We start from the raw sequence: 12,985 nt of genomic DNA, 5'->3' as shown, positions 1-12,985 counted from the left end.
GGGTCGGCTACATCTGAGGATTGACTCCTCTGGGTGTAATGTGATAGTCTTCATCAGCTGTTTGTTTCAACCTTCTTAAAACATTAGCTTTCTTCCTTTGTGTGTGTGAGAGATAATTACTGTATGATTTACAATGTTACTGTCTTAACAGCACTATAACCTTCAGAGTTCCTGACTTATTCGGTTAGTGTTTTTCTCTGCATTCCCAAGAGGTGGCTGTGGGCTCAGAAAGGAACAGAGTACACATGGGCAGCAGATGATGTTGCCATTGCTTTCACAAATCCTGTTTGGTAGGAGAAGGAGAGGTAAAGCTCACATTGTTCACAGGCAGGTCCTGCTGGATGCCTGTGCTGGAAGTTCAGTGCTGGTGAGCACAGATAGCTGTGTGGAGCAAAGAGAAAGCCCAGAGAAACAAACAGTCTAGGATTAACCAAACCTGTAGACAATCCCTCTTTGATAAGGCTTTTCCAGAATCAGTGACTAGAAGGGAAGTAAGATCTTTTCTTTTGGCATACACATTCCCCATAGCTGGATGGAAATAAAATAGTTCACATAATCCGTGACTGTGGAACAGAGAACCAAATCTTATAATATACAAAAAGACAATAAGCTGTAGAAAAACATATTGACTTTGACATCAATGTGTAGGGTCATAGTCTCAAAACCAGCTCAAAACTCCAGATTTCCAATGCACACCACTCCCAGACAGTGCCCCATTTACAGAACCGGTTCCAGTCCCTTTTATGCACCTAAACCAGAGCCAGATTTTCAGCTGCGTTCAGCACACGCGCTTGGTGGCAGCTGTACTGTTAATGAGGAGAAGCACAGTAGTGAAGTCTCTTTTCTATTGCATGCTATTGCTGCTCTGCACAGTGCTAATTGGGGCCACAGACCTCTTGTTCACCGTCTTCCCTGTGTGTAAATCCACTCTTGGCTCCCAGAAATACTTTTGGTGACCTTCAGGGTCACATTTTTTAAAGGAACTCAGCATTCAAATGACACCAAACTTCCCTGAAAAAAATATCTCTATTTATTTAGGTGCCTTTGGGAGGCTAAATTCTTGAAACTGTGTCTTGGAGTTTCTCAGTGCTTACAGATACAGTTCCATCTTTCGTAAAGAACAAGACTGAAACACAAGAACAAGTTAAAGAATGGCCAGTGAAACAATTTGTTTTAGCAACTGAGCATTTTCAAGAAAAAAGCTTTTATTTATTTTCTAATGATGTAGTAGCAACTCAGAGCTCTGACAGGAATGTCATGTTTATTTCCTTGTGTGGTCATTTACATCTCTCAGTGATGCACATTAACCATGTTTAGATGGCATTATGAATGTGATTTTACACACACAAAAGTCAGGAAACTCAAAATTATGGCTCCCAGAGCAACTTTAACTCTAGTTCATTCTGCATAAACTGTATATTAAGGCAGGAAAGTTATCACCAGGTACAGTGTTAGAAATGCTGTGTGTACACACAGGATGCAAGTTACAGTTGCTGTGGGAACACAGCCCTTTTTATATTTTGAGTTAATGCATATACGCTGTTCTAAATTTTCATTTTAATTTCTGTACCAAATAAAGCTGACCAGTTTACCCTGTTATGCAGGTGGAGCTCAGTTGTTCACACCAGACTAACACGCTTCATTTTAGCATATTCACAACTTAGTCATCATTTCCCAGGTATGAGAAATATTGAAAAGATCCCAAGCCCAAGGTCCTGTGGTGCTGAGCTGCATTCCAGAGCACAGTATATTTTTGCCCACTATCCCTGTGGAAGCATCCTTAGTTTTTTAGAAGAAAATGTCATACTTAAAATGCCACACACAATGGAAATTGTAAGGAGAGACGTGCACACGTAATGACTTGTAATAAGTGTTGTATAGGCTTTGAGAATATGAGCTGCTTTTACTTCTCATCCAGCTCTTTAGCCAGAAAGACAGTGAAGAAGTTGAATTCCAGACTAAAACATGCAACCCGGACTGCCCAACATTTAGCCCATCTGAAATGTTCATCATTTCGGCTCTGTCAGCCAGCTGATCTCAGGATGGATGAGTAGCCTCTTCACTAGCAGAGGACCTACACGGTTCATATGCAACATTCCTAACTTTAGTCAACTAAATTTATGGTGTAGAAGGAAAGAAAAGGCATTGTTAACTGGGAAGGCAAATGACTTTCTGACTCGATGACACTTAGAGAAAGCAAGTGAAATTACCTCCAGTGCCATCTCTTTTTCTTTGCTCTCTCTTTTGCCTTCTCTCTCTTTCCTTTAGCTTATCTCTCTTCCTTTGTTTCATACTCATCCACATGTGTAAATTCTCTGGTCTGTGCTAGGACCTTTTCTGCCACTTTTCCATGAACTTCACCCCATGGAGTCCCTTATAGCCTCAGTGTTGATTTAATTCCTGGAGTTCCTTAACAGTGTCAATAAAGAGTCAAAAATCTGTGGAGGGCATTTTAGTGAGGCAGCTCTTCTGAAAACAGTTTTTGTTTCTTGCACCAGATTGACTTGAACGTGTTTAAAATAAAGCAAGCTGCTATTCAGATACCATGTGTGAGAGTAAGGAGCCTGATGATCACGCACTCGCAGAGCCAGGATCTGGCTGTATTTAATAAAGCAATAATGATTCTGGCTTACATTTTATACTGCATCTTTCATTGGGTTTCAAGAGGAGTCCAGAGCGCTTTATGCTATGAATGGCATAGCAAAGCTATTTTATCCCAGAACAGCAGCTACTGGTGGGAGTGCGGAGCAACAACTAGAATATAACCCTCCCATACATGACAAGGAGACAAGGGAATGACAGGGAGAGAAGAGAAATATCCGACTAATGTTTAAGGGGGCGATTTAATTATAGGCAAAATGTAATTTCCCAAATTGGAATGGGTCAGGTTATACGAGCGTTAATATCTGCATCTTCTAAAATATGCCATGGTGTGCTCTGAATACTGATGTGATAACTCAAGCATTTCCTATCAGTCTCTGTTGAAGGACAACAATACCTGAACTGACAACGTTCATTCAGACCCCTCTCTTGCGTGCTGAATTTAGCTGGGAGGTGGCCAGGTCTGTGCGGGTTAATATGTTTGGCACATTCACAAGAAAAATATTTTCTATAGTGAAATAAGAGTATTCATATATGTAACAACCCAGATTGTTTTCCTTCAATGATCTGTGTTAAGCAGTGGAAATCCTCTAAGGCTCCTGACTACAGTCTCTAAGCCTACTGGGGATCCTCATCCAAATTGAGACCTCACACACAGTCATCTTCCAGCACAACCTGTCATAACCAAACTCTGTGCCTATCTCCTGCCTATACCCCATGGCCAAAGGCCTTCATCGGAGTCATCCTACCCAAAGTCCCAGGTCAGCTGCTATCCACTGATACCCCAAATCCTGTAAATCACTTCCCGTTAAATTGGGAGAGTCAGAAGTCAGAGAGGGAGGGGAACCTATGCTGACCCTGTGGAAGGATGTGTGGGCAGCGCCTTCGGCTGGCTCTGAGCACACCTGCAGATGTGGGGTCTGCAGAAGGGATTCCCGAGAGACCTAAGTGAAGAAGAAGCGTGATCTGTCAACAAGAAAGGAACTCCAGTTTTAGTCCCCCATATTCACAAAGACAAATCCAGTGATCTGACCTTTTATATCCTCACATCTTTAGTGCCACTTTCCTGCTCCACCAAGAACAGTGTTTGGAGCATCCCATTATGCCATGGTGGGGACATCAGGGAAAGCTGGTGTGTCAACATTGACATTAGGTGACTTCTAGCAACAGAGCCTGTAATCACATAGTTTATCATGCCTGCCCCAACAGCAACATTTTACTGGTGCACCTGTGTCAACACCACTCAGAATGAGTCACTCACCCTTGGTACATGTACGAATTACCTTTCACGTTTAGTTTGTCAGGGAGGCATAGGTCACATCTGGCAGAGTTACTGAGTCAGTGCTCCAGGAATCTGAAACCACTACTCCCTCTACTGAATTCACTCACCCGCTTTTGTAAAAAATTCTATTTCACCAATAAAAGCCTGTCAGCCGTAAGATTTAAAGATTTGAGCTTGAAGGGGCTATAATTATTTCTCTAGGGCTCTATGGAGATTTCTGCAGCTTACACTTTCATTGTTCCCACATGACTTTGTATTTGTCATAATTTCTTCTAGAGCTGGTACAAGTTTTCCTATTATTCCATACAAATAGAAAATTGGAGATCAGACTGTATATGCCAATTGCACTTTAAAACTTGACTATCAATAATAGGAACAAGCTGACTGAGCAATTAATACAGCGATTAAAATGAGGTGTTTCATTGAAAAGCCACCTTTGCTGCTGGAGAGACAATATGACCTTATTTGTTTTCCAGCTAACGACTTTGCTTAGTAGCATAGTGTTAACCCAAGTGATTTTTCTCTTACAGGACCTGAATGTTCCAGAAACTTTACTTCATCAAGTGGAGTGATAAAGTCCCCTGGATTCCCTGAAAAATATCCCAATAGCCTTGAATGCACTTACATTATCTTTGCACCAAAGATGTCAGAGATTATACTGGAATTTGAAAGCTTTGAGCTAGAACCTGATTCAAATACTCCAGGGGGAGCGTTCTGTCGCTATGACCGATTGGAAATCTGGGATGGATTCCCTGATGGTAAGAGAGAAAAATGGACTGTGATATGCATAACCATTACTCCAAAGTGGTCTGCAGAAGGCATATTCTCATTTTTTTAAATGTCATAGTGGAGAGGTCCTTGCTTGATTTATGTGAATCGAGTTGAATTAAAGAGAAATGGGGGAAGTGCTCTGTAAAGTCTTTCAGTAAAGCATATCACAGTGTGAGTGAGGGTTTTTTATGAAATGTGTTTAATTTTGAATGATTGGCTTGAGAAAACCTCTGTTTTTAGAGGAAATACATGATGAACCTCCTATGCTAAAATAAATTAAATATGAAGCCTTATAATGGGCCCCCAAATTTTCACAGCTAACACATGAGTATTGTCCAGAAATTTCCAATAACTTGTGCAAACTGGACTTCAGGTACTAACCTTCTAGCTTGAGGAACAACCAGATTGTAAACCAGTCATCAAAGCAGAGAATTCCTTTGCCAGAGAAAGTGTGGTGTCCATACAATTGAAATCATAATGACTAAATTATTACCTGGGTCGGTAAACAGTCATTGAGTTATTCATTCAGGAGGCTTAAGTGATCGGCCACTGCAGGGTTCCTCCCATATGGTGCTCTGTCTTCCAGCAGTGTAAGCAAATGCAAAGGTTATATTTTAATTTGTTAATTTATAATCTCTGGTTAGCTGGGTACATGCATCGGGGTGGGTGTGTAGGCTACCCTTCTGGAATTTACTTCTCTGCCATCTCATTAATTTTCCACTTAGTTGTTGACCACACTTGACCTTCTGCGAATTTGCTAAGTGCATAGCTAGATATTAGCTAAGGCTGTAGAGCCACTGAGCCCTCATTTCACCCTCCACCCAGTCTCACATCCCTGTTTGACACTGAGACTGATGAGCAAAAGAGCTGCATGATTTCTCTTTCTCTTATATGGCAATGGGTCCACGAGATCCAAGTCCTCTCTAGGTAGGGCAGCCATGTACCAGTTCTCCAAGGACCCCAGCGTGATAGACTGTGGCTCCAGCCTGAAAGTGACTGTTAAAGCTGACTGTCTAACCCTTAGGGTATCCAAATGCCTATATGAATTGTGCTTACTATGTAAAACTGATCGTGATGCCTTTTTCACTGTTTTTACGCATGGCATAAGCTGATAAAGAGAAGCATCTTGAAGCTGTCCTTTTTCTTCTTAGTTTTGTTACTTGTAGCAAAATTCAAGGGCTGAGGATTTATGTTGTTTGTGTTAGGCACTAATTACAGCTACTTCAGTTTTACACTAGTGTGATAATCCATATTAATAGATATTTTCTTTGCTTTTATGAAAAGCAGTGGCATTTTCTGCATACTGCTAATCCTACATTAATATTTAATTTAAATGAAAACATATAACAAGCAACATGTTTTAATAACACATTTAAACTTTTTTTAAAAATAGATAAATCTCCAATATAATTTTAATATAAACTTTTATTGATGCTGCAGTAAATAGGAATATGCTTTTTAACATATATTTGGATTTCTCTTTTGTTTTTGCTTAATGAGTTTATCATGGATCTTTTCAATCCACTCCAATAAATAGTGTAGAAAGAGCCATAACACTAAATGAAAGACTATTTAGTATTTAATGCCTCAGTTAGGGAAACAGTATTATAACACTACTAATAATGATGTCTGGAACGTGTAATAATAGGTTTATTTGTATACAGGCCAAATCTTTCCAAGCTGAATTCCTGAATTCCTGTAGAACTTACATTTAAACTGACATGCAAAAAGATGATCCAGGCAATCAATTTATGTGTAATATTGCCAAAAAGAAATACATTATTGTTAGCGTCAGATGGTTTCAAAGTGTTAATTTCCTGGTGTAAGAAAGGGACTGAGCCATACTGAAGAACAATTAACAGGCATTATCAGCCTTCCAGTTCCCTCAAAAACTGTCTAAACCCAAAATGATCCTGACATCCAATAAGAGTCTTTACATGGTTTTGTACAAATTCAGCTGGATTTGTAGGCTAGAAAGAAATATTTCCTTAGATACAAACTGTTGGAGGTTTCAGCGCTTGTAGAGATATATTTGCTGCATCATTTCACTATCGGATGAATCTTAGCCAGCAGTCAGCCTCTCTTGTTTAACTTGACAATATAAAGGCAGAGAGAATGTGATTGCTTCTCCATCAGTGCATCACACAATGAACCTCTGGGAGGGCAAGAACTATTTCAACCAAAGAGCAAAGCTGACACAGGAAGGCTGGGGATGATCTGGCCGTAAACTGAAGATTGAAATTAACATTTCTACATATCAAAAAAAGAGTATCCACAGAATTCGGGGGGGGGGGAGGGGGGGAAGGGGGAGAAGAAAACAAAATAAATCTCATTTACATTCATGTAGAATTAGTAAATTTCTGAAAAATATTAGACACTGTGGTTGCCTTTGATGAAGGGAGGCTCATCCAGGGTGAGTCTTTCAGCCATTTGTGTGCTTCCCTTGTGTCCTTGAAAAAGTATTCTGGAGCTATATCTACACTATTAACTAAAACAGGGCCAAGGTGTGACTGCGTGTGCTTCTTAATTGCTGGCATACTCTCTTGCACAGTTTCAGTCCATGTCAGTTCGCACTTTTCTAGTCAGTTCCTAGGCATGGAGGACAGCGAAAGCCAGGGGCCGTTCCCAAGAGACACTTTTACTCTGGTCCCAGGAACAGTCCCTAGCCACTGACTGCAGATCCTGAAGGTGGTCCCTGGCCTGCTCTATTTAGAGAAATGCACATAGCCATAAAAAAATAGCTATTTTGCTTTGTTGTACTACATTGCTGCTCACATGGCCAGTGGTGTTAGAAGTTAAAGCCCCCACTGCACTACACTGATGTAAACATGAAGTACAAGGATTTTTTTAAATGTCTGGAAAAAAATATGTCCTTCACTTCAAACCCACTGCTTCACAGCAGCACAGCTGTGGTTTGCCAGGGTGATGGCGGGTTTTTAATAGGACACTTGATGGAAAATAGTTGTGGCTTCAATCAGGACAGAATTGGATGGACAGCCCGCGATCATTCTGCTCTCACCCAACTCTGGGAGCCAGGCATCAGTGTTTGAACCTGGTACTGTCAATCTCCCCATTCTAAGCATGGAACAGCACCCCACTCTGATTTGTCTTCGAGATCTACTTTAGGACAGTTAATAGAGCTCTGGAGGTGCTTATCTAATTGACTGTACTGGGAGCTATGGATCACTAACTCGGACATAAACTTTAAGTACCTAAGTAAGAGCAGATGAAACCGTCATAAGTGGAAAATGTTTTCACTGTAGAGTTTGATCAGCTACACTTACTGTAGATCAGTACGAAGTTAATTTGCTGTTTTCTACAGTTGGTGGGTTTTTTCTTCCCTCAAAAAAAGCAAAAAAAAAAAAAAAAAGGAAATATTATCCTGAACAGAATTTCACAATAATGTTTAAAAAGATATGTCAAAATCTGTATACTTACGTTTACATTTTACTTCTACATAATTGACATTTTTCTGATGGAAAACAATTTTCAGTTAGACAATTTGCCAGCAACTCTAACAGTCATTCACAAAGACTTTAATACTAAAATGCTCTGTCACAATCATAGAATCTTCAGCCTACCTGGCTGTCCGCTGTAAGTGGATTGAATCTGGCAAGCACTGAGTACTTGCGTCTTGTTTCTGCAAAATATGTGCTTATCTTCGAAGCGTATGAGCGGCTAGATTGACTTTGAAAGGAATTCACTGAGGACACTTACTGGGTCTGAAGTTAATCACTGGTATAAGTGTTTTGCTGGTTCAGGAGGGGAGTGGTATGCATTGAGGAGTGCCTCAAACCTGGCATTTTGTTTCTGCATACCTGCATGCCAAGGGCACCCTTTGATCTCTTCTTTAAAACAAAGCAATAAGAGAAACAAACCCTGTTGGAGAATGTTTGAGAGCTATGAGTGCATGTTGCAAATATTGTGCAGAAAAGGGACCGTAATTTGAAGGAGAAAATGGGTGGAGTTGGAGCAGGAGAGTGTGTAGATCACGGAATAGAAATATGTGATTTTTCATTAATAATCTATACTGCAAAAGTGTCTTTGCTCAAGGCACAAGTATACCTCAGCCAGCTTCCCCCAAGAATAGTCCATTGATGAGGTTGATGAAAAATAGCCCACTCAAAACCAGAACTAGCTTAAGTGATGAATTACACATATTCATCATGCTGCTCTCTTTGAAGCTCTATAGACTCACCACTAAAGGCTCAAAAATAATTTAAAGAAGTTTACATATGGTTTGAGAACCACAGGCTAAGAATTGCTGCTTCGGTCAATACCACAAAAGCTTCCACTGAATTACTGAGCAGAACAGAATGCTTTATTTCAGTCATTAACATCAGTGCAAATGAAAGTTGCTATTAATCTAGGTGTGTTTCCTCTCTATTGTGGTTGTTTTCTATACTCCTGTGAGAAGCTATTAAGATGCAAGAGTATACACAAGCTCAGTGTAAGTGACTACTGGACTGTGAGGATGAGGTTCATTTTTCAGTTCTTTTCTCTTTAGCATCCTAAATTGTGTGTAAATGTTTTGTCAGTAACTATCACACTGCTGTGAAAATACTGTTCAGAGCACATCAGCACAACTTTAAAGACCAGCTTTAAAATAGAGTAAAATGGCTAGTTAACATAGTATCTTAATATTTTAGAAGCCTGGTAGACCATTTTTCCATGCATATGTGTTCATTGGGGTTTTTTTAACTGAATTCCAAAAGCTAAGATTTTAAGTGGATGGACAAATGTGTATTTCAATAAATCTCAAAATTTCCTGATACAGGTGCTCTTTGGCCTGAAGGGCAAACAGTAGATAAGAAGAATTAGTAATGATAAGGTTTCTGGTTAGTCTTAAACCACCAGCTATATTCTGTATGTTCCACACTCAGACACTGTAAATCTTCAAACATACACGTTAAGAATAATCAAGGATTAAATCAAGTTTTAGAATTAGACTCTGTGTTTTGGGAAGAGCTTGCAAAACAGGTTTCTTAGTTGCTCCTCCATCTTTCAACCTGAAAGTTATTCGTTTTCATAGAATCATAGAATAGCTAGAGTTGGAAGGGACCTTAAAGATCATCTACTTCCAACCCCCCTGCCATGGGCAGGGACATCCCGCTAAGTCAGGCTGCCCAAGGCTCCATCCAACCTGGCCTTGAACACCTCCCAGGATGGGGCAGCCACAACTTCCCTGGACAACCTGTTCCAGTGCCTCACCACTCTCATAATGAAGAAATTCTTCCTAATGTCTAGTCTAAATCTGCCGCTCTCCAGTTTGTACCTGTTCCCCCTGGTCCTATCACCACAAGCCTTTACGAATAGCCCCTCCCCAGCTTTCCTGTAGCCTTCAGATACAGAAGGTCACTTTAAGATCTCCTCTGAGCCTTCTCTTCTCCAGGCTGAACAAGCCCAACTCTCTCAGCCTGTCCTTATAGGGAAGGTGCTTTTGCTCTGTACTATACTATGCCAATGAGAAGAGGAGCCAAGGTCCCAGAAATATAATAGGTACAGCATAGAGAGTCCAGTAGCTGTCTCACTGTAATGCTTCTATTCTGCGGGTAGTGTAGAAGTATCCTTGAGTGAGCACATTTCCAAGTGGCTCATACTCAGAGTAAAACTCCCTGGGCGATGCTGAACAAGGTAAAATGGTCTGCAGCTAGAGGCTGCAAAAACTTTCTGGACACAATGATTTTTCAGTACCTGTCACCCTAAAATTGCTTTTTGGGGCTGTTTATGTTCTATTATGAAGACCCATCTCAGTCATAAGGAAAGATTAGGAAGATGATAAAAAAGCGGTGTCATAGTCTATCTAAGCAGACAGCATTATTATCTTCTGAATGATAGCTCAGATGGTGTTCCCAACACAGTATTTATTTGGTGTGCACCTGAAACATTTGGTAATTTGTTGTCATTCAAAAGTTTTCACTACTTGAAAAGAAAAAAAAGGAGAACTTTCTGTTAGCTATTTATGTAAGAAGAATAAGAATGCCTATTTTATCCCATTCTGCTCAGATCAATATCGTATTAGCTCAGGAGGCTAAGGTTGACATGTTGTGAAAAAAAATTCAATACCTTTTTAAGTCATGTTCTGCAAGGCTTTTTGGTCTTGCATCTACATAGCTGGCAACAGGAATACTGCTGTGATAGCCGAGCCAATTTGTAGAAGATTGAAATGAAGAATCACCAAATACGTCTTAAAAAATTATAAACTAGTGAGTCATGGGGAATCTTAAAGCCTGTCTGCTTTAAACAAAGTTCTCTTCTGTTTGCCATTTCAAAGAGGCTTCCCTACAGGAAATGGGAGGAGGGAGGCTCAGAGTAACATAACATGGTGGCCTTATCCTCCTTATTTTCTTGCAGTTCAGAGCAATGTAGGCAGCTATAATGTTGGAAGGCCATCACGGGAGAGAGCAGGATCAGTCTCATTTGCACATAGAAAATGCAAAAGACAAAAAAAAACCAAACACCCAAACCTGCAGCTATTGTAGTGGGGGCGCTATTTTGTGGTTTTTTAAAAGCCACTAATAGTAATAGTCTAAAACAACCTTCTCACTCCAAATAATAAAACTGTAAAGCTGTAGTGATTTCTAGCATGAGGAAGAATTCAACTTGTATCCTCTGCAATATGTTTCATTCTGTCAATGCTGCATTGAACAACCCTGGTGTGAAAGGGCTGAACTGGCAGGTATTTTAAATGCCATGGGATTGCCAAGGCAACTAAAGAACCAGTATGGCCAGAATATTGATAGAAAAGCACGTGCTGGCAGCAAGAGCTATAACATCTGAGCTCCCTCTTTCTGGCAGATCTAGGGCCTTACAGAAATGTGTGGCTTACATAATAAAGTTATTCCAAGCTGGAACTGTTTTACTTGTTGGAAAATGCCAATAAATGACTACAAAATTATGTTAGCTGAGGTTTTTCTTTGAACTGTGAATAATTAGGATATATAAACATTTTATATTTTAAACTAAAAATGAAATGAACTTCCTATAGAAATGACAAGGTGTTAATTTAAGCCTGGAAAGCCAGTGGTGTAAGCATTAGAATGACAACTTATGATTATTTTCATGATTGACTCCATAGATAGAGTTTAGCATTATCTTTTCTCATTGTTTATAGGCACAGATGTACCACTATTCAACAGCCTGGGGACCTATCTGTAGGGAATGCTCAAGTGCTAGTAGGCCACATATGTTCATTTTGAATTGAGTAGCTTAATTAAGGAAAAGGATTATCTCACTGCACAGGAAAGCAAGAAAAATATCAGGAACTGGTTTATACATTGTTAGTACTGAGACAGATCATGTATGTGTGTATGTGTGTGTTCTGCAACATGGAGATATACTTAAGAAATCCTTGCTCTTTTGAAAGGATTAAGATTTTCCTCTTCAATTCTTTTAAAGTATTCTTTAATGTGGAGCATATGGGCAAAAGATCTGTGAGTGTATGCTGAAAGCCTAAATAGGAGGGCATAAGGAGGTATTGGTCATAGCCTTAATATGCATGCAAAAATGGTTTTCTAAGTTTGCTATAAAATTAATAGATTATTTGCAGTATTGAGCATAAATCCTGGAAGGTGTTATTTGAACTCCTATTCCAAGAGCATCTTCTAGACTGGGCGGAAAATCAGCTCATTCAGATGTCCTTGTCATAAATAGGTGCTTCAATAACACTTTGGAAAACAACTCTGATGTTTTGTACATGTAATTTTGTGCATCGTTGTCCTCTCTGCACACTTTAAAGGACGCTTTTTGAAATCCTGGTTCTTTACATTTTCAGAGGTTTATGAAGCGCTCTCTGGAACATTTTAGAAGTGAGACTGCTAGGGTAGGATAAACAATTTATTGCTCACTGCTAGGTTATTGATATTGTGACTTTGAGCTGTTGAAGAGGTTTGCTATTTCCTGCTGAGGGACTCTCTTTAGGAGGCATTGTAGTGGCACCTATTGTTGTAGTAGAACTAGTAGTTTACTATTATATCCTGTCTCTTTGCAGTTGGCCCGCACATAGGGCGTTATTGTGGGCAGAACAACCCAGGACGTGTCCGGTCTTCAACAGGAATTCTTTCAATGGTATTTTACACTGACAGTGCAATAGCAAAAGAGGGATTCTCAGCAAACTACAGCGTGTCGCAGAGCAGTGTATCAGAAGGTCAGTATTTATGAATCCCACAGAACTTCTTGGAAATTATTCTCTGTTATGTCTTCTTGCACACCAGGTGTTGCATGAAACTTTAAAGAAACATTAAATATATAAGATGGTGGGGAAGGCTTGGTTCTGCTTTTCTTGTTTCTGTTTCTTTTTTTTTTTTTTTAAGAACAGCTGCCCTTTGAAAA

General features: G+C 39.8%; 1 protein-coding gene across 3 annotated transcripts in view; it reads left to right on the top strand.

The window, feature by feature from the left end:
* The window catches only part of NRP1 (neuropilin 1), a 114,679-nt gene that overhangs the window by 46,739 nt on the left and 54,955 nt on the right, over positions 1–12,985 (top strand). For all 3 annotated transcript variants that reach the window (XM_054060851.1, XM_054060852.1, XM_054060850.1), the window contains exons 5-6: positions 4,414–4,641; positions 12,645–12,800. In XM_054060851.1, the coding sequence (XP_053916826.1) occupies positions 4,414–4,641; positions 12,645–12,800 (384 nt within the window). The remainder of the gene's footprint in view (positions 1–4,413; positions 4,642–12,644; positions 12,801–12,985) is intronic.

Source organism: Cuculus canorus, chromosome 2, assembly GCF_017976375.1.
Source record: "Cuculus canorus isolate bCucCan1 chromosome 2, bCucCan1.pri, whole genome shotgun sequence".
Classification (NCBI taxonomy): Eukaryota; Metazoa; Chordata; class Aves; order Cuculiformes; family Cuculidae; genus Cuculus; species Cuculus canorus.
The sequence above is the reverse complement of the archived record's forward strand: the minus strand, read 5'-3'. Positions and strand labels throughout refer to the sequence as shown.